Source organism: Chenopodium album, chromosome 13, assembly GCF_948465745.1.
Source record: "Chenopodium album chromosome 13, dcCheAlbu1.1, whole genome shotgun sequence".
Classification (NCBI taxonomy): domain Eukaryota; kingdom Viridiplantae; phylum Streptophyta; class Magnoliopsida; order Caryophyllales; family Amaranthaceae; genus Chenopodium; species Chenopodium album.
In genome coordinates this window covers 33,021,261-33,042,882 of record NC_137846.1, presented here as the reverse complement: position 1 = coordinate 33,042,882, position 21,622 = coordinate 33,021,261, and the positions used below count along the sequence as shown (strand labels likewise).

Genomic DNA, 21,622 nt, shown 5'->3' with positions numbered 1-21,622 from the left:
CTATTAAAACACATGTTTTATTCAACATATAATTCTTTAATCATTATCTTTTCAAAAACACGGTAATTAGAATCTAAAACAACCTTCTAGAAGATTCTAGAAGCTTAAGATAAATCCTAATGATTTTAGAAGTATAATTAATATTAATGGACCCTCCACATGATCATTGAGTCCGCATATAAAGCTCAAATTGGACCCAGTTTAGTATTTTGGCCATAACTTCCTAGTTATAACTCGGATTTGGGCTTTTAATATATCGTTGGAAAGATCTTTTCAACCCTATCCAATCACACGATGATTGGACCAAGATTATGGACCAAATTAAATAGGATTGGACGTTTTTCATAAATAGGATACGAGATTTTGGAAATGTGAAATGAATTATTTTGAATTAAAACATTTTAGAAAAAGGGAAATTTATGAGACCCTTCAACATTTCACCTTACTCGATATTCAATGACGTGAAAGATACTCATCGCTGGGTTGACACTATCAGGTGTCTATAGGTACTAACTACATGCAGATATAGTACCTCTTAATAACCAATGATATTATATAAGCTTCCATTGAAATTATTAAAAAGTATTCTCACTTACCTATTTCTCTTTCTTCCATGTGCTTTTACAATAATCTAGTTTTTGTTATGCATTTGCAAATGCATCAATTGCATAACAATACTGCATTACTACTTAAAAAAACCTTAGGCATGACATGACAACCACTCACTATAATAATGTTTAACCTATTTGCAAAACTCTTCATATGGGTAACCTTCCTATAAGTAATAACATTTACAAGAAAAACTCTTCATGTGTTTAACCTCCCGATTTAAACAACTTTCTATTATATAAGTTGGTCATTTTCATAAGAATCATAACATTGCACATTCAGTTGAAATTTCATTACAAGTTACATAATATCATCATGATGTTTTATATAAAAACTTAAGTTCTTCACAAACTAAAAAAAGAGGTTGCATTTAATCATATGATTGAAGTTATAGAGTATGAGAAATAATATTAATAGTATGAATATAAAAATAACAAATGTATGATTCATTATATTAATGAAAACTTAATTAAAAAATATTATTTTATTTTATTTACTTATAATATTATTGAATACAAGTATATGTTAACCCCTTTTAATTAAATTTTGATCAATTATTATGATATGGGACATCGCATGAGCCACTAACTAGTATTACATTTAAAAAGAAATGCTACCAAGGTAGACAGGCAAATACGTAATCCATATTATTTACACAGATTCTTATATATGGCTAGTTACACCGAGTGGCTAGCCATCATTAAGGTTACTCCACTATTGTTACACGGGTTCCTCGATCAGTGTTACAGGGTTTACTCGCTCAGTGTTATAGGGATTAGTTGGTTAGTATTACAGGGGTTATTTGGTCACATACATAACACATTGATTTAGTTTAAGAAAAATTGTCAAGAATAAAAATGACCTTTTAGCGGCGTTCTAAAATAAAACGACCATTTGATTATTTCAAAATAAAAACAACCATTTGATTATTCCAAAATAAAACGACTTTTAACATACATCTGCCCAAAATATGTAACCGATTGGTAATCTGTTGAACCGGTTATTGTGACACATGTCACGACGTAATTGGTAGTTTTTTATTTTTACTTTTTTTTTACAAAAATAATTTTAATTATTTTTTTAATAAAAAAAAACTTTTCAGTCATGATTGACCCCTTCACTAATCACCGTCGCCCAGTCACCAATACCACGACCACCCTCATTCACCCATATCCCTTTCCAATCTCCAATCATTCTACTCTTCTTATTACTTTCAATGCTACTACATTTTTATCCTTACTCTCACAGATCCAACAAAATGTGACTAATATATTCGTAAAATTCATTTTTGATTGAATTTTAATGCTGAAGAATTTGAATAGCGAGGTTCAACAATTGGAGATTTTGTGGTTTGGCCGAGGTAAGGTTTTGGACTAGGTTGCAAGTGGGTTGGAGCCGTAAACATGGGCACGGGCCGTGCCTGTGCCACCGCGGGCCGTGCCTGGCCGTGCCGGGGTGGGGGCCGTGCCGTGCCGTGCCGTGCCGTGCCTGAAATTGGCACACCCCAGCCCACGGCACGGCACGACCCACGTGCCTAGCGGGCCGTGCCGTGCCGGGCTGCGGGTCGAACCGTGCCTACCTTTATTATTATTTTTTTTAAAAAAAAATAAATGTTAAAAAAAACGAATTAAAAACAAAAATGCATATAATAAAAAAAATACGAGTGCGATAATCCGAAAACACAAAAAATTGAAGAATAACTTATTTTATTATATGACGGTAGCCGGTACGAATGTACGATAATTCAATAATACAAAATTACAAAATAAGTAATGATAATTAAAAATCGTACAATAGTGTATGAATATTGAATAACTTCATTTATTATACGGAATACGAAGTTCGATAATACAAAAAGAATACAATAGTGTATAATGTAAATATGTAATCATGTAATTATTATTGGTCGTCTTCGTCTTCGCCTTCGTCTTCATCTTCGTCTTCGTCTCCTAGAGGTTCAAGTTCATCCGCCAATTGAGTGGATTGAGAAGTATGAGAACTAAAAGAAGTCGACGTTCCTTCATCATCGTCGTTTTGTGCATAAGTACGATCTTGAGAACGAGTTTCGGCATCCAACCAATCCTTGAAGCAAACACACATTTCAAGTGTTTCGGGTTTTAGTCTTGTTCTTCTATCGTCTAGAACTCTTCCCGACGCACTAAAAGCTCTTTCGGAAGCAACGGAGGAGACTTGGATAGCAAAAATATCACGAGCCATTGCCGACAAAATTGGATGTTTCACGGCTTGTGATTTCCACCAATCGAGGATGTCGAGGCCAAACTTCTCTTCATCGTCCATGCCTTTCATGAAGTCGTAACTTAAGTACATTTGCAACTCCGAAACATCGCTTTGTGTTCTCCTAGATGATGATGATTCTGTACCTGAATACTTAGACATCAAGTTAGCAGCTTGTGCAAATAAACCTTTGGCCCGTTTACTTACATTTTTGGATGTTTGAGAAGGGGCAAATCGAGACACGGTTCCATATTTACTTTCATAAACATTATATAAATTAAAAAACTCATCCGTCACCTTATTCTTAAAAGTTTCAACATCATCTTCAAAATTCATGTTACTATAATAAATATCAATTAATAAAAAGGTACCATCATATTTTTGTCTAGGATCTAAAATAGAAGCAAAAATATAAATCATAGGAACATCGGTGTAATATTTACGCCATTTATCCTCCATGGATGGAAGATATCCACGATAAACATGTTGTGATCGGTGTTCCGCAAAAAGTTGTGCAAGTAAACATGCATTGGTAAGAAAAGAATGAGCACAAGGATTATATACAGAAGAAAAACAATGTGTCATACCATATAGTAATTGTAAAAACTGCATATATTTTTCACAATTAGCCCAATCATCTTCTAGTAAAGCATTTTGTGGAAATTTCATATTATAAAAAAGTGTTAAATGAACCTTGTACTCGATTGCCCGACTCAACATTTCATAGGTGGAGTTCCACCTAGTTGGACAATCCGGTGCTATTTTTATGGTTTTTATCCGTTGTTGCCTGCAAAAACCTTTCCATTCTTGATATCTCATGTTAGAGCTATTAATAGTGCAAATAACATTCCTTATTTTGTGATAAAATGGACCAATTGCTTGTGTTCCATCCTTTACACACAAGTTAAGAACATGACAAATGCATCTAACATGAAGTGCATCTCCATCTAATATAACATCGTTCAATTGGGATTTGACCAAATTCGCACTATATGTCATAGAAGTTGCATTATCGAAAGTCATAGACATGATTTTATCCCTAAGACTATATGCATCAATAGCTTCCATTAAATGATGTGAAATGTTAAGACCGGTATGAGGGTATTCAAGCATTTTGAAATGAATGATGCGTTTTTGTAACATCCACTCATTATCTAACCAATGACAAGTAACACATAAATAGTGAAGTCCGTACCCACCATCCCATGCATCGGCGGTTAAAGAAACTCTACTAGGAAGATTAGCTAATTCATTTACTAATTTCAATTTGTACTCTAGATAAGTCTTCATGGCAGCAGATCGAACGGTTTTTCGGGAGATTTTTTTGTGTTTTGGTTGTAGTGCTCGGTTAATATAGTTGTTGAAGGCATCATTTTCGGCGAAAAGAAAAGGTTGTTCTGCATGTACAATCATTCTCCCAAGTTCATCCCTATCTTTCTCGTAATTGTAAATGAAACCTTGTGGATGGAATTGAGAAATTTTAGGTTGGGTTGGATCACTAGATGGTCCACCACATTTTTTTGTATGTCTAGTAAGGTGTCCCGTCCCTCCCTTGGTATCGGCCGAGAAAATTTTACCACAAGTCCGACACTTGCATTTTTTTCCATCTTTACTTAATTGATAATGTGCCCAACATTCACTCTTTCTTTTGGTTTGAGCAAAATCCTCTTCGGTACACCACTCTAATATGTTAGGATTTTGGGTGGATGGTTCACTCGACCCGGAGGCTTGTGTTTGGCTACCTTGGGAAGGAGGAGGAGGAGGAGGAAAAGGAAATTCATATTGTTGAAATTGGGTTTGTTGAAATTGGGTCCAAGGAGCCATATCATCCATTTGTTCTTGCTCTTCCGTGTTTTGGGGATGAAAGAAAGGGGTGGAAGTGTTTGGAAAGGGCATGTTAGAAGAGGGAAAGGGCATGTTAGGGGGGGGGGGGCATAGACATTAAAGTGTTTGGGTTTGATGATTCCCTACGTTTTGACTTGGCTTTTCTAGAGGAGGAGGAAACGTTCTGGTTTGATGCCATGATTAATTAATAATAATAACACAACTAACAATAACAAAGTAACAATTAACAACAATGAGATCAATGAGAATTAATTAGTAAGTAGTTTTTATATAAATTAAATTTTCAAAAATAATTATAATAATAGTAGATTACTTGGATCAATGAGATCCCAGGTAGGAGAGGTTAGGATCGACGTTGTCCAGAGCCCAAATCCCGCCTTAGACAGATTTCAACAATCCAAATAACCCACAATTAAAATAGAAAGTAGTTTTTATATAATTAAGTAGTTCCAAGAATACAATAATAATAATAATAATAATAATAACAATAATAATAACAATAACAATAACAAATTAAAATAAAGTTGAGTTAGATCTTACAATGACGCTTCAATGCTTTCCCAAATTTATAATTTCTCGAACTTATAATTTCCCGAATTTTTAATTTCCCGAATGTAAATATAACAATTTTTTTTTTTTTTTTTTTTTTTTTTGGTAGTAGACTAATAAAAGTAATAATAGTAAAAATGTAAAATTTATAAGAGAGTAGGAATTTTTTTTTTCTTTTCACAAAAGAGAGGAAGATTGTATGATTTGTAGGAATTTGAGAATTGAGAATTGAGAATTGAGAATTGAGAATTTGGGAGTAAGAAAATTAGAGAATAAGAGAGAAGAGATGATTTGATGAATTGTGAAAATTTTGGAGGAAAATATGAGGTATTTATAGGGGATTTGGGTGGGAAATTGGGTGGAAAAGTAGCCGTTTATAGCTGTTGGAAAACGGCCATAAACGGCTACTTTCCAACGGCCATAAGGCACGGGCCGTGCCGGGCCGTGCCTGGCCGTGCCACGTGCCGGGCCGGCGGGTCGTGCCAGCGTGCCGGCCCACGTGCCGGCCACCGTGCCACCCGCCGTGCCCGTGCCAGACCCAGGATTTTTGTTCACGGCACGGCCCACGGCCCACAGGTGGGCCGCCGTGCCGTGTCGTGCCGCCACCCGTGCCCGTGCCGGGCCGTGCCGGGCCCGTGCCCACCTTTAGTTGGAGGTGAGGGGTTTGCGGGCTGGTTTGCAGCATTGTTTTGGTGGGTGAGGAGGGTTATGGGGTGGTTTCGGGTTTGTTTCAAGGGGTGTGGGGGTGGTATAGGGGGTTGCTGGTTGGTTTGGGGGTGGTATCGAGTGTTACGGGTAGGTTTGAGGGTAGTTTTTGGATTGTTTCAAGGAGGAGTGGGTTGGTTAAAGGGTGGATTTCGTGGTTTCAGGGTTGTTTCAAGGGGAGTGGCGGTGGTTGAGGCTTTGAGGGGTTGCAGGTGGGTTTCAGAAGGTAGGGAAAGTACTATTGTGGTGAAGTGGTGGTGGGGAGGCCGTTCAGGTGGCTCACAAGGAGGACGGGGAAGGGGAGAGGAGGACAGAGGGTGTTTTTTTTTTAAATTCAAAATAATTTTTTAATAAAAGGAAAAATGTATAATTAAAATAAAAAATTCCAACCAATTATAAAGAGACACATGCCTGGTCTGTTAACATTTTTAACAGGTTACCAGTTTTTTGTTCTATTTTGAAAAGATCAATGTCAAAATGTCATTTTATTTTAGAATAATTAGAAGCTCGTTTTATTTTTGGAATACCGCTTAAAGATTATTGTTGACAATTTTTCGTATATTAAGCCAACTCAATCTGCATTTGTTTTTTTAACAAAATAGAAGTGTACTCCGTACTTTGGGGTTTCAATATACTAAGGGCATGAGCAATAGAACAAACTTCTAATGAGTTTGTTCACTTGCCACATCATCATCATACAAACCCCTCATTTAACAAACCTTTCATCAACAATAGATAAACCTATTCAAAGATTTATGTATGAGATCCATTGTCAATACAACTCATCTAAACAAAAACAAAGAATTTAAATGTTTAAAGAAAAAAAATTAATAACTAAAAAAAAAACTAAAAGTGGGCCATGGAAGCCTCTTCCAAAATAAAAGATTTGTGGACAAATCTCTAATTTATTCCCGCAAACCTCTAAACAAACCTCTTATTGTGGATGACTAACTTCTTATTAACACCAAAAAATAAACCTCTCATTTCACTTGTCTCAATTTCTCCTCAACATTTCTGAAGCGCGTTGAGAGAGAAAGCAGAGAAAAAGGTAGTCCGTGCCACAGGAAGTGCGGGGATTCTCCGCCACTTCTTTGCTACGCCGCACTCTTAAACATCTACTGGTAATCTCTCTTTTTTCTCTTTCAACTTGTAATGTAATGTTCACCATTTTTAGATCTGAGATTAGATCATCGTTTTTTTTAACTGCTCTTCTTCATCTTAATAAACCCTAAAATCGGTATCTGGATTTTCCCGCTTATTATTGCTAGATTTTACAGCTAATTTATGTGTTTAAAATGGAAGTTTTTCGCCTTTTTTTTTTTTTTTTTTGATCTGAAACCCTAAATTTTGATTATTGTTGATTTGTATTAGGTTTAGCAACTTTTTTCAATTTTCAGGAATTTTTGTGCTTATTTTATGTTGATTAGGGATTGAAAATCTCTCTTGTTTGTTCGCTCTTTCGTATTTTGTATGATGCTGAAAAAGTTATAAATTTATGTTGTTTTTCTGTTCCCAAATCCTAGATTTTGTCTTTCTGTAGTAACATTAAATTTAGTTGATGTTGTTTTCTCCACGTTTTCTTAAGCAAAACATGCAACTGATGTTTTTTAAACAGTTACTTCAATTTGTAAAAAAAATTGTGCAATGAATTTTTGCTATTTTTACGATTTATATGTGTTCTCGAATCTTAGGTTATAGGCCAAGATTTTGGCATTGAATACTAGCATGAATTTTAGATGGGTACTAACTGGGGGATTTGCAGGAAGTTTCAATGGCTGCTACAGCTACAGCTACAGCTTCGCCTGGGCCGCGGTATGCACCTGAAGATCCATCATTACCAAAACCATGGAGAGGGTTGGTGGATGGGAAAACTGGATACTTGTACTTTTGGAATCCAGAGACTAATGTGACTCAATACGAGAGGCCTGGTGCACCTTCACATGGTAGCTCGATTTCATCTAGGCCTTACTCGACTTATGTAAATTCTTCAGCCCAAGTTCAGCAGTCCTCTAATGGACATAAGGATGTTGGGAATGGTGATAATGATGATAAATATAGTAGAGGTAGCAACGTTGAAAGGAATCATCAGGTATACCTTTTCCTCTGTCAGATTTGCCACCATCTTGATTTTTTCTTCGTCAATATTTGTGTGGCTAGCAACTGATAGAATTGGTTAATTGATTAAGCTATCTGAATGCAAATACATTGCTATTTTAAGGAATTAGTTGATTGTTGATTGTTGCTTCCTGCTTGTGCTGGGTGTTCTTGTGCTATGGTGGGTGAAAGAATACATTTAAAATTATGTTGTGCGGGGTATTGTGGAATAAGTGACTTGCAATCTGCTTTACATGTATTCTTTTAATTAATATCTATGTAATAACCTTTTCACTTGCGTGAGTTGCACATTATGATTGCTAGTTTATGCAACTTGTTTCACATATTGGTGAACGGCTGTGTGATGTACATTATCTAGAAATAATTTGTTAATTTCTTGGAGTGGAGCAAGAAATATCTTATGCTAAAATATGATTTATTTCAAGTGTCAAAGGCTACAATATGTTTCAGCATTTAGGCTATTCAGTGGCAGTAGTATATTTAAAATACACGAATTTAATTTAAATTAATTTTATTTTAAAAAAAATTCTGGCTAATCAGCTTCCAGTGGCTAGTCGTTAATGAAGGTTGGGATTTGTAAATTTAAAAATCCAAAACTGTCTCTTTCTTCTTAAATAAGAAAGTTTATATTTTGGCTTTTAAGGCAACTGTAAAATACGCTAGTTGACTATTGTTTAGAGTAGGTAAAATGAATTGGAATTGTTTTCTGTTATTTGTTACCTCCGCATTCAATATTAACATTTACTTCCACTTTTTAATACTTGCAAGTTGCAACACACCTTTTTGCCATGTTATTTGAGGAATTGATTAGACTATCATCACTCATGGTATAAAAATTTATACTATCCCTCTCTCTCTACCACTTTCATGCTCCTCCACATCATCTATATTACAATACAATATATTTTCTCTTAAAATCATTCTACATATGGATTAAAAAAAAAGTTTACCACCACACTTTCTCTATCCTATATGTATTAATTATTTACTTAATTTAATTATGATTATATTTCATTTTAATAACTAATTACTATTTGTAAAGTTAATTAAATAAAATAAGCAATTTAGGTAGAGAAAAGCGAATTTGAAAAATATATAAAACTATATTAATATGGGTGTCTATGTGTAGGTCTTGAAAAATTATGAACAATGGTAATTTTTTATTCTTTTTTACTAAATAGTTTTTCTTAAAATGCAATTGAAAAAAAATAATAAAAGATACTCCGTATAAGATAACCATGCCATGGGTGGTTCATGTTTCACGTGGACCTAAGCAAAATGTTTACCATGTGATGGTATATACCATCAAATGGTATAGTTTTATACCACCAAGGTAGTAAGAGCTTATAAATCTTTGATGAATTTTTACATCAATCAATCAAAGCCTTAATCCCGTAAGTGGGGTCGGCTACATGAACCAAGTTTGATTATTCCGTTAGTAGGGATGTCAACGGGCGGGGCGGGTTTTGGCATTCTCATCCCCATCCCCATCCCCGCCTCCCATTATCATCCCCATCCCCATCCCCACAGTGGGTCTGGAATTTGTCCCCATCCCCCCCCCCCCGCGGGTCTAACTTCTAAACCACCCCCGCCCCATCACATGTGGATATCCATTCCCGTCTCATCCCCACCAAATTCCCACTTGAAATCCACCACAAATAATATATTTAAATCTATTCCAAAAAAAAAAAAAAAAATTCTGTACTACAACTCAAATAAAAAGAAAGTAATACATACTTAACATATTGAAGAAAAAAAATCAGTAACTCCAAATTGTACAAAGTCTAAATATTAAAAATACACTACAAGTCTACAAATATTAAAATACATTATAAGAAATCCATTAGGCCTTAAATTATTCGGTGCAAACTCCACTTGTTCCGGAATCGATATCCCATGTTTCAAATTCTTCATCTAATTCTCCCACTAATTTAGCATATTCATCATCCTTGAATTCTCCACAATTTGCAAGTACAATGTGACTTAATAACAATAACAATAATAATAATAATAATTATTAAATAAAATGTTATTTTACCTATCTACCTTTAAGAGTAGCCCATATCCAAGAGTACACATCAAAGCTTCGACTGCTTCCGGTAAAAGCCGACTACGATAAGGATTAAGAACCCGACCTTTGTGCTAAATGCGGACTCCGATGCAACAGTAGAAACAGGAATGCTCAATATATCTCGTGTTATTTGCTGAAAAATGGGATATGTGCCTCCATTTGTTTTCTACCAATTAAGAATATCAAAATCTTGGACTAGAGGCACATTAGCAGTATCCAATTACTTATCCAATTTAGAAATTTCATGACTTGGGTCCTTATCTTGTTGCAAAAATTCTGCAAATTCTTGCATAAAGGCCTCTTCATTGGCTTTGCTACTACTACCCAAATCAAAAGGTTTTTGGCTACTACTACCTTGAGTTTTACCAATCTTAGACCCATATTCTTCAACCTTAATTTCAAAGTCATGCTCATCAAAAATTTTTGCAAAATAAAACCGAATAAGAGCCATTTTGTATCTAGGATCTAGTATTGTTGCCACTCCCATTAAACCATTCACATTAGCCCAATATTTGTTATATTTTTGTAACATAATGTCAGCCATTTTCCTTGCATAATCATGGGGAGATAAAAGCCAATCAGAAATAGCAATTCTCACAGCACAAATTTTAGGAAAATAAAGATTGGCAGTAGAGTAGGGTAATTTGTTCCCGAAAAGTTAAGGGTAGTTTTACTAAACACTTTCTAAATGTTCACATATTTTCTCAACTTTTTCCCAATCTTCGGGGGTTTGGTGGATTCTTATATAAATTATTTCGAGCACTTAAAACAACAAACACTTCTCTATAACAAATAGCAATAGAAAGGGTAATTTGTTCCCGAAAAGTTAAGGGTAGTTTTACTAAACACTTTCTAAATGTTCACATATTTTCTCAACTTTTTCCGGGGTTTGGTGGATTCTTATATAAATTATTTTGAGCACTTAAAACAACAAACACTTCTCTATAACAAATAGCAATAGAAAGCATTTCATAAGTAGAATTCCATCAAGTGCTAACTTTCTAGTACGCTGAAGAGCTATTTGCTTAGCCACTTGTTCAAACTTTTGTACTCTCTTATCAAAAGCAGTCCAAAACACAACACTATCTCTAATTCTTTTGAACACCATTTGATACCTTGAACAATCAAATTTAATATGTGAGCACAACAACGCATATGAAAAAAATCACCTCGTAATAAAAGTGAGTTATATGGAAACACTCCTTTCAAAATTTCCATCATTGCATCATTAGTCGAACAATTATCCACAGTTATAGAAGATAACCTAAGATCTAGATTCCATGATTGAATGCTTTCTTTCAATGCATCAACAAAAATCTCGGCAGTATAAAGGTATGTTTTCATTTTAAATCTCACACAAAAAATCTATAACAATACAAAGGCAACCAAAAAATTAAACAAGTTTTAAGTAACTAGAAAACGATACCTTATGATCCGATTTTGCAACTTCCATATATTATCAATAAAATGTGAGGTGACCGCCATATAACCTTTTCTGTGGTTGTGAGCAGTCCACATGTCAGTAGTTAAGGCAATCTTACCCTTTGTTTTCCTCAACAAGGTTGCAACATTCTCCTTCTCAAGGTCGTATCTTATCATAATATCTTTTCTAGTTGTGTTGCGAGATGGCACTTTAAATCCTGGTTGGAGTGTCTTGCTATATTTTCTAAAACCCATATGCTCAACCATGCTAATTGGATACTCATGCAAAATGATCATCTCCGCCAAGTCTCTTCTTCCATCTTCTTGGTGGAATTCATAAGGAGTCAATGTCATCGTGTCATTCTTATCATTCAGGTTTTTTTTTTTTTTTTTGTACCGAACAATCTTGTTTGTTGAATATCTTGACATACTCTCTTTGGACATATTTTTAAATGATCTTTCAAATGAGTAGTTCCTGCTTTTGACCCACCAGCAAGTAGCTTGGAGCAATGGTTGCACTCAACTTTTACCGCATCACCAACCCTCTTTCTATTAAAGTCAGACCACACTGCTCAAGTATGCCGCCTACTAGTTATTGGTAGGACAGAAAGGATCGGAATTAGTCTCCACCGGACTTTCATCATCTTCCAATGTAATTGGAGTATTACTAGCTGAAGTGGGAACACTAGCATTATTGTCATTCTTTGATGCCATTCTCCCCTAAAAAAATTGTAGTAATGTATTGGTCAATTGAACAAACTACTACTTTCAACAAGTCATCACATAATCCTTTAGTGTACTACACATTACTTAATTACTTTAGTAGTTTAGTATTACTTGGTGAAGTGATAACCTATCATTTTTTTTTTAAGGACGTTCCCAAAGGAACAACTACACATTACTTAACAAAACATTCTACCAGCAAGGTTACAAATAAAATCATTACATTCTACCAACAACTACACATTACATGCCCAAACCAACGCATGTGATTTTTCCTTAGTTTATCTGCAATGCTTGCCACACCTACTTTCTTGCGAATAACCTCATTTCTGATTCTATCTCTTAGAGTGTTCCCATATATTCACCTTAACATGTGCATGAATTTTTACACCGTGGTATAAAATTATACCACGAGTTGATGCTCTTAGAAAAGGTAAACATACGGATTAAGCTATACAATCCAAATATTACTACTTTACACTATCTTCTTATAAATGATAGTATTATTTTTACTTAATTTGTCTGTTTACCTAGACTAATGCTTCTTCCTTTCTTTTTTACTTAACCCGTTTCATTTACCACACTTGTAAGTGTTGTAAACTAATCATCAATACCTTTAATTCTTAGTAATTAAAAATTACAACAAATTGATATTATAATAGGATTTATGGAAACGATTCAAAAAAGATTCCACATCACGAAAGGTAGTCAAAGGTGAGTGTGTGAATAATGCAACGGTCAAATTAGGTCAAGTTTAAAAAAATCGGGGGTAGTGTTATCCTTGAAGTACGTGCTAATGTGGTGTGTTGCAAGTAAATAAAAACAGAGGAAGTATTTGCACAACATTTTGAGGTGGTTGAAAGTACGAGAGGGATTGTAAAAAGTGGGTAGGTGTAAATAAAAAGGTGGATATAGTAAAGAGATAGTGAATGGAAAGTTAAAAATAGTGTAGGATTAGGGGGGCAACGTAGTGAAAGAGGTTTGTCAAAAATTGAATGAAAGTGACGTGTAGAGAAGTTCTAGAAAAAAAACCAAATTGGAAAGTGTTGACCATTAAGATCTTTCAAAATGGGAGTTAGTTTTAAATTATTACTAAGATGTTTATTATGTTTAAAATTATCAGCTTCAAACTAAGTTTCATTAAACTTATATGAACAAAAATTTCAAATCAAATTTGAAAACAAACAATTCTACTTGAAACTGTATAATACTTTCTCCGTTTCTATTTAATTGACTAACATTCCTAAAATGAAAAAATGAAAATGTCATATTACTTGACCCATACTATATTTGGTAAACTTTTGGTAGATAAATTTTCTAAATTATCCTTATAAAATGCACGTGAGGGCAACTTTTTGGGGTAATATGATAAGCCATGTGCAACAAGGGCCACAAAATTACATTTGTCTCTCCTCTCCTTAAATCTTGTGCCCAAAGCTATAGGTCAATTAAATAGAATCGGAGGAAGTATTTTTATACAGTTGTTTTCAAGTTCCATGCCATTATAAGAATTGCATTTCCATGTTTTTCTCTCATCCATTTTTGGTGTAAAATAAGGCTTTTATTATGAATACCCATGAATATGGCTGTCACCTATGTTTATGTAATCCAATTTTATATTACCATGCTTGTGATCTCGTATACTACAATTTTACTTGCACGTTCTCTTATTACTCTTTTTATCTTATACTACGTGTTATTTTTCTGTGTTTTACATTTTGTCATGTTCAATATAGTTAGCAAGGTATAAAGTATATTAGGTTCTCTTATATGCCCTAATTGCATCACCATCAAAACTCACAATCAAAGCTAGCAAAAGTTTTGGATAAAATTAGGAAACCAATGCATAAAACACAATGTCATCTTTTGTTGAACAAATGGGATTGGGATGATTAAATTTGTTTTATGTGAGTTGAGCTGCTTTCTTGTTTTTACAAGTATTTTAAATTTTAAATTTTGAAATAGAGCACCAAAGGTGGAAATATTCCAAATGATGCTGTTGTTGAAGGATCCATTCGTGAGCAAAGACCTGTGGATGCAGCCCATGCAGGTAGCGGCTTGTCGCCTGAAGCTTATCGTCGTCGGCATGAAATATCTGTTTCTGTGAGTATTATGGACTGGATCCTAATCTTTTCTTGCATATCCTTTTAAGATTGTGAATACTTAACTCTACCATCTACGTCAACTGTTTGTTACTTCATGAATGTGCTTTTGTTTTTTCAGTGCTGTTAATTTACACTATGTTTAAATATCAATCATGTAGAGCAAGGGAAGGGAGAGGAGTATAATGAAGGGGAAGGATAGGGAAGGGAGGGAGTGAGTGAGCTTCCATTTTCTTTCCAAATCTTTCTGATGTGGAAGTTGGTTTATGAAAGGGGAAGGAGAATGGATCCTTTGAATTTCCTCCCAAGCTTCCTTCCATATGATATCCAAATGGGAGGGTGACAATTTCTTCCGTTTCTCCTCTTCTTTTCCATCCATTTCTCTCAATCCAAAGTTCCAAACATAGTGTTATGATATGAATGGTTTATTTGTAAATTCATGGTTCAAGTTTTAGTAGTGGCTTTTTGAAGTAATTAAACATTTGGTACTATATGTGCATTCAAAAACATTATTGGGTTTTATTTGCTGAAATGCATGGGCATTTCATTTCATTTCTACTATTGATTGATGGACATAATCTTATATTTTTATTTTGATGCTATTGTATTACTTTTTTTAATTATAGTATTCTTATTTTTCCTGTTGTGAAAAGAAATTTTTTTTCCTGACTACAGTTTACTTTGCTTTTTTTTAGGGAAGTGGTGTGCCCTCACCTTTCACAAATTTTGAAGCTACTGGTTTCCCTTCTGAATTGCTGAAAGAGGTATCTATGTTGTATTTATCTCATAGTTGTTCTGTCCCAGTAAGTGTGCTGAACTATGTTGCCGATTATTTCCATGCAAAGTTCTGCAGTTGCTGGAGTTCAGACTTGGGTTATTTATTTTGCATCTTTACTTTTTGTCGCAGATGCGATATTTGCTCCAGGGAGGAGCTAATGTCGTACGCTGTGCTGCCCTCTGTTGGAGGGCTTTGTAATTGGAGTGCTCTTTTACGCTGGACCATTGTTTGAGATGGACTTTTCGAATCATCCAAGTTCGTGGCCGGCTTGCTGTCGATGATGATTCAGTCTGCCACATGGTCCAAACAAAAAGAAGATGCCACCTCCTGCTGTGGCTTGCATCTTGCAAGCATTCGCTACCTTCATAGGAGGATGGTGCTTCTTCTTGCATGATCCTCTGTAACTCATAATAGCTGTAACTTAGGAACTTTTTAGCTCTTTTACTCAGCATCGTGGTTTTTTGCTTTTACAGGTACACCAGGCTGGATTTTCTGCTCCTACACCTATTCAGGCACAGTCATGGCCAATTGCAATGCAAGGTCGAGATATTGTGGCAATTGCTAAGACGGGTTCTGGAAAGACCTTAGGCTATCTTCTTCCAGGTTTTATGCATCTCAAGCAGCGCCGCAACAATACACAAATGGGACCAACTGTGTTAGTATTGTCACCGACAAGGGAATTGGCAACACAGATTCAAGATGAGGCTGTGAAATTTGGGAGGTCCTCCAGAATATCTTGCACGGTACGACGTGATCTCTGTTTCTGATAAATGTATTTAGGTTGTCTTGCTTGATTAGTTTTAGTGAGGGCACATCTACTTAATTGGAAGTTGAACATAAATTTTGTTTGTTTCTTTTGAATCTGTTCTTAAATTAGGAATCTCTTTAGTCTGTATTTTAATGTATATAGCGGTATGCTTTTTTCAGTTTTTGTTTTCAAAACTTGATCTTTGAGTTATACGAATTACTACTATTTCGAGTAGAATTTTTGGGATGAATTTGATAAAATGGTCTGGGTCATTGTTGTGGTAAATTTTGGCTGGAGTCGTATGCCATTTTATATTGTTAATTTTTCATGAGTATCTTTTTAGAAGTACTGACTGGTAACCATATCAATCTCACTCCCATACATATACCCTGTGCTTGCTTATTTGTGCTGCTGTAATCGAGTATATATGGAATTGTGTCATCTCATAAAGTTATTCCCTTATTTAATCCTGCAGTGTTTGTATGGAGGGGCACCCAAAGGCCCACAATTGAAGGAGTTAGATAGAGGAGTAGATATTGTGGTAGCTACACCTGGTCGTTTGAATGATATACTAGAGACAAAGAGAATTAGCTTGAATCAGGTCTCCTATTTGGTGCTTGATGAGGCAGATCGGATGCTGGACATGGGTTTTGAGCCACAAATTAGAAAAATTGTGAAGGAGGTACCCACTCGTCGCCAGACACTGATGTATACTGCAACATGGCCTAAAGAGGTCCGAAAGATTGCAGCTGATCTATTGTCAAATGCTGTCCAAGTTAATATTGGTAATGCAGATGAACTTGTTGCAAACAAGTCTATCACTCAGGTAAATGCCAATCTTTTTTTTCTTTATCTTGCTCTATTATCTATGAGTGATATATATGATAATATCCTTGATGGCGTTGGTGGTATGTACTAACTACTAATCGTTAAATTTATCTGTTGCAGCATGTGGAAGTGGTTTCTTCTATGGAAAAGCAAAGACGACTGGAGCAGATATTAAGATCTGAAGAACCTGGATCAAAGATCATTATCTTTTGTGCAACTAAAAAAATGTGTGATCTTCTTGCTCGCAACTTGTCTCGTCCATTTGGTGCAGCTGCAATACATGGTGACAAGTCTCAGAGTGAACGTGATCATGTACTAAATCAGTTCCGATCTGGAAGATCTCCTGTGCTGGTTGCTACAGATGTTGCAGCCCGTGGTCTGGATATTAAGGACATTAGGTTTGTGATTAATGCTTACTATTTCACTTTTATTGCATGTGAAAGACCCATATAGTTGCTGCGTGTGTTTATCTCTGGTGATAAGAACTCTACATTGACATTATTTGGTTGCATGCAGGGTGGTGGTTAACTATGACTTCCCTACAGGAATTGAGGACTATGTTCACAGAATTGGTAGAACAGGAAGAGCAGGTGCAACTGGAGTGGCATATTCATTCTTTAATGATCAGGATAGTAAATATGCTTCTGATCTTGTAAAGATTCTTGAAGGGGCAAATCAAAAAGTTCCACAGGAGGTCCGTGATATGGCACTACGAGGTGGTGGTGGCGGAATGGGTAGGTTTAGACGTCCATATGGCTCTGGTGGTCGTGATGGAGGCCGAGGTGGGAGATTTGAATCAAGTTATGGTGGCAGGGATGGTGGAAGGGGTCGCGATAGGTAAAGTGACATGCTACTCTTTTTTTTTATTTTTTATTAATATTTTTTTAATAAATTTTTTGGTGAGCTTTTCAAATTGTATTGGGTGAATGCTTTTCAGTGATTAACTATTAGATACACTGGTTACATATAATCTGAAAACTGATTTCCCTCCATTCACCCCCCCCCCCCCCAAAATCCCCGAGAAAAAAAAAGAAATTTATCACTTACAAGAAGGCATAGTGTCATAATACCACTATCGTCCATACATAATTAGAGATCTTGTTCAATACATATGATTCCAGTAATGTCCTATAGGTTTTACTATATCACACATCCACCCCCATTTATGATTCAGGCTCTAGTAAAGATTCAGTGCTGTTATGCTGATCTGTGTGTGGTTCTGAAGTTCTGATGAGTATATTATGCTTTGACTAGTCTCTTTTAGAATTAGAAAAAAATATGCTATTTTATTTGGTATATTGTATTATGTTTGTGCTCTCGCTTCTTGTGGTGCTCTCACCGGTGTTTTTTATTTCATTTTGGGAGGATTGTTGTATTGATTTTTGACTTCTTGGTCTATGATTGGGGACATACTTTTGATGTATCCATCTTTTGACATTATATGGGGAACTTTTGTTATGTCTTAACATCTTTTGACATCATATGGAATACTATCGTCATATTGACTTTCGCTTGCTATGGTGCTGGATGACATAATTTGTGATTGTGTTGTATGTGACCAGACTGAAAATCAGTTATGTTATTTCTTAGTGCACATTGATTTTTTTTTTCTTTTCCCCATGAGAAGTATGATTTTTTCTTTGGTCATTGAAACTAATTCTTATAAGTTGTACCATCTACTATGTATTGTGGAGCAGTTTTGCTAATGTTATTTGGTTGTGCCAAGGTATAATGATAATGATAGAGGCTACCAACATGATAGAGGCTACCAACCTAGAGGTCGCAGCCGAAGTCCAAGCCCAAGTGGTCAGAAGGCTTGGGGTGGGGCTCCAGTTAAGGATCAGGGGTGGAACCGTGGGAGGAGTAGAAGCCGCAGCCGCAGCCCTGAAAAGCTTAACAGAGTTCCACCAGGGCGAAGTTTTCATGAAATGATGATGGAAAAGGCTCGTCCTGCTAACGCTGACAGTGTAGTTGCAGGTGGGAACCGATCTTATTCCGGAAATAATGAGGAAGAGGAAGGTGCTATTCCTGCTCATGAACATATGTGAGGCAATTGCTAAGCTGACTTGGTGACAATATTTTTTGGTCGGAAATGGTAGTGTTATGTTGTATGCAAAAATGCTGTATGGAACTTATATTGGTGCAGTACAGTCAAAACTTTCGTATTGTAACTGGGAAGTAATTGATTGTTGTGGACGTAAATGTGGGTCTCTAGCTGTTTTGGCAAGGCTAAGTGGGGTGTCAAAAAAAAAAAATGGGGTTGGCGTTGAACATTCGAAGTGGCTGGATGTATTTTCATTGTATTTATGCAGGCCATGCTTAAAAAATGAATGTATGCAGTTAATCATATTGTTATGTTTTATGTTTTTAGTATGCATGGATTGTTGTGTAATTTTTCCCAATTTAGATGTGCTCGGAAGTTTTCACTCTTTTGTGGCAATTTGTTCCAAGGAAATTGACATAGGGAAAACTAGGTCTTTATCTAATCTTTTCTAGAGCCAAACAAATGTATAAACACTTAACAAATCTAAATATGAGTATAGAGGTAAGTTAAGGGTTGAACCCAAAGGAACGGTAATGTTCAAGGAATGAGCCTAAGCTAGGTCAAAGTCAAAGGTGAGAGGTAACACTAACAAAACAAACAACCAAACTAAGGAAACACTAGGAATGAGATCAACAAGTAATCACGACAATTGCAACAATTTGAGAAGATCATGTCAATTAAAGGTTGTGAAAACTGATGATAAGAGCTATCAATTGGAATCAAAGAGGTATCTCCTAATTGTTAAGCTAGGGTTCACTATGAATAACAAACTAAGAGAAGCACAATCCAAACCAATCAATAATTGCAATTCCTAAATCAATTGGTCGTGTCATTAGCAATTACAATGCAATCTAGCATAATTCTCAAGGCCCAATCAAATTACATACATGCAAACCTTCATTAATCACTTTAATCTCAACAATCAATCAACACACTTTCCAAATTAATCACAATCAATCAATCATACAAGTTTCACCCATTTCCTACCCAAACAACTACTCAAGAATCATCATCTATCAACAATCAACTAAAGAAATCAAGAATCAACAAAATATCAAGAACAATTACACTATCAAGAATCAGACATCAAAATTAAACCAAACAAACATGAAATTAAACAAAACAATAAGATGAGATAGAGTGAGAAATCCTCATTGATTGATTAAGAAAATCTTCAATACAATTGTCACCATTGAATCTTCAATCTCTCAAGTAACCATTGAAATTCCTCATTTTCTCTCTCTAAAACTACTCCTAAACTATCCCTAAAACTAGAGAGAGAAGTTCTCAACCTAAGCTAAAAATATGAATTCTAATTCTAATTCTACTTGTTAATTCTCTAACCCAAAAATGGGTATTTATATTTACAAGGATAAAAGAAAATAAAAGAGAAAAGGAATTAAAAGAAAAGGAAAGGAAACAAAAATAAAATAAAATAAGAAAAGAAAATAAAAATGAAAATGAAATAGAAAATAAAAAGAGAATTAAGAGAAAGAAAGAATCGAAATTAGCTGCTTCTGAACAATGGGAAATAATCCCATGCTACGCACATCATCACCGCAAATCATCACAGCCGTTCGATCATCAAATTCCATCAAAATCAACGACTCAAAATAAGCCCATTGATGCGTGCGCACAGCTGGGACTTCTCGCACGCACCGTAATTGAGGTTGCTAGCTCTAGCTTCGGGATGTTGTGGTGCGCACGCATAAAAGGGTCTTCGCGTGCGCACCATTTTCATGGCTGCTAGCTGCTGAATACGGAGGTAGAAGGAGGTGCAATTGGTTGCGGTTGTGGCGGAAATAGGAGCTGCGGTGGCTGGTTTGGAGCAGGGGCAGCGAGTTGCTGTTCAATTGGAATAGCGTGGCTGGAACAGGGGAATGAGGCGGAATAGGTGGCGTTGGTGGCTGGTTGCGTGGTGGTCAGTTGCGGCTGGAGTTGTGGTGCGAAGGTGGTGGAAATAGGAGCTGAACTGGTGGTCAGTTCGTTACGGCTGGAAGGTGTGCGAGCTGCTGAAGCTTGGTGCTGTAGGGGATAGCAGGCTGGAGGTACGGTTGAAGCTGGAGGCCTACTGAAATTAATTGATGTTGGTGGCGGATTTTGGGTGATGCAGAGGCTGCTAGGAGTTGTAGTTGCTGGTGAATTGGGGAAATAAGGAGGTGTGTGAGTGGAGGAGTGTGGCTGATATAAGGTTGCATTGGTGGCTGATTTTGGAGGTGAGAAAGGTGGTGGGTTTGTGGCGCGAATATGGTGGCTGATTGGTGTTTGTTTTGGGTATTGTGAGGGCTGCCAAGAGTCGATTGCGGGAGCAGGGGAGCACTTGAGTGGTTGAGAAGTTGGTGCGGCTCGTCTGCGCTCCCGAGCATCCCTATCATCGGTGCACTCGAGGTGATGCCCGTGAGAAGGGTAGCCTTCTAAATGCACAACTTGACTTGATTATTCACCTACAAAACACAAATAAAACTAAGGGGAAAATGAAGTAAAAGGAGACTAAAACCAACGAACAAAATTAATAAAACTAAAATGAAAATGAAAATAATCAAAATAAAATAAAGGAAAAAAAATGAAACGAATTATGAAAATAAAATAAAATAAAAACTAAATCTATAAAATCTATAATAAAAGAAAAGCAACAAAAAGAGAACAAATAAAAGAGAAAATGCTAGAAAAACCATTAAAACACAAAACAAGATAGAAAAGCGAAATAAAAAGGAAATGCATAAAACTAAGCGTTTATTTAGAAAGAAAGCTATGAAAATAAGGTAAAAACAAGCTAAATACTCATCAAATGAGTGCCATAAATGACACTCATCAGAAATCTCTTATCTCGTTAATAACTCTATGCTAT

At 35.8% G+C, this 21,622-nt stretch overlaps 1 protein-coding gene across 2 annotated transcripts; it reads left to right on the top strand.

The window, feature by feature from the left end:
* The first annotated feature begins 6,907 nt into the window (after window positions 1-6,907).
* On the top strand, window positions 6,908-19,107 carry LOC145574729 (ATP-dependent RNA helicase-like protein DB10). 2 transcript variants are annotated; one of them, XM_081632578.1, is made up of 9 exons: window positions 6,908-7,064; window positions 7,706-8,032; window positions 14,240-14,377; window positions 15,072-15,140; window positions 15,628-15,897; window positions 16,378-16,728; window positions 16,851-17,128; window positions 17,247-17,567; window positions 18,457-19,107. In XM_081632578.1, the coding sequence occupies exons 2-9, from the start codon at window positions 7,715-7,717 to the stop codon at window positions 18,776-18,778; spliced, it is 2,067 nt and encodes a 688-aa protein (XP_081488704.1). In that variant the 5' UTR covers window positions 6,908-7,064; window positions 7,706-7,714; the 3' UTR covers window positions 18,779-19,107. The 2 variants fall into 2 exon arrangements, with proteins under 2 accessions (XP_081488704.1, XP_081488705.1); XM_081632579.1 differs by lacking the exon at window positions 6,908-7,064 and adding an exon at window positions 7,090-7,180.
* Window positions 19,108-21,622: the final 2,515 nt, after the last annotated feature.

Bases quoted from the DNA above. Each gene is read 5' to 3' on its own strand.
- LOC145574729 (XM_081632578.1), top strand. From the start codon at position 7,715: ATGGCTGCTACAGCTACAGCTACAGCTTCGCCTGGGCCGCGGTATGCA. The intron at 16,729-16,850 runs GTAAATGCCAAT...TATCTGTTGCAG, and splicing joins CAAACAAGTCTATCACTCAG to CATGTGGAAGTGGTTTCTTC. The intron at 17,568-18,456 runs GTAAAGTGACAT...GGTTGTGCCAAG, and splicing joins GGTGGAAGGGGTCGCGATAG to GTATAATGATAATGATAGAG.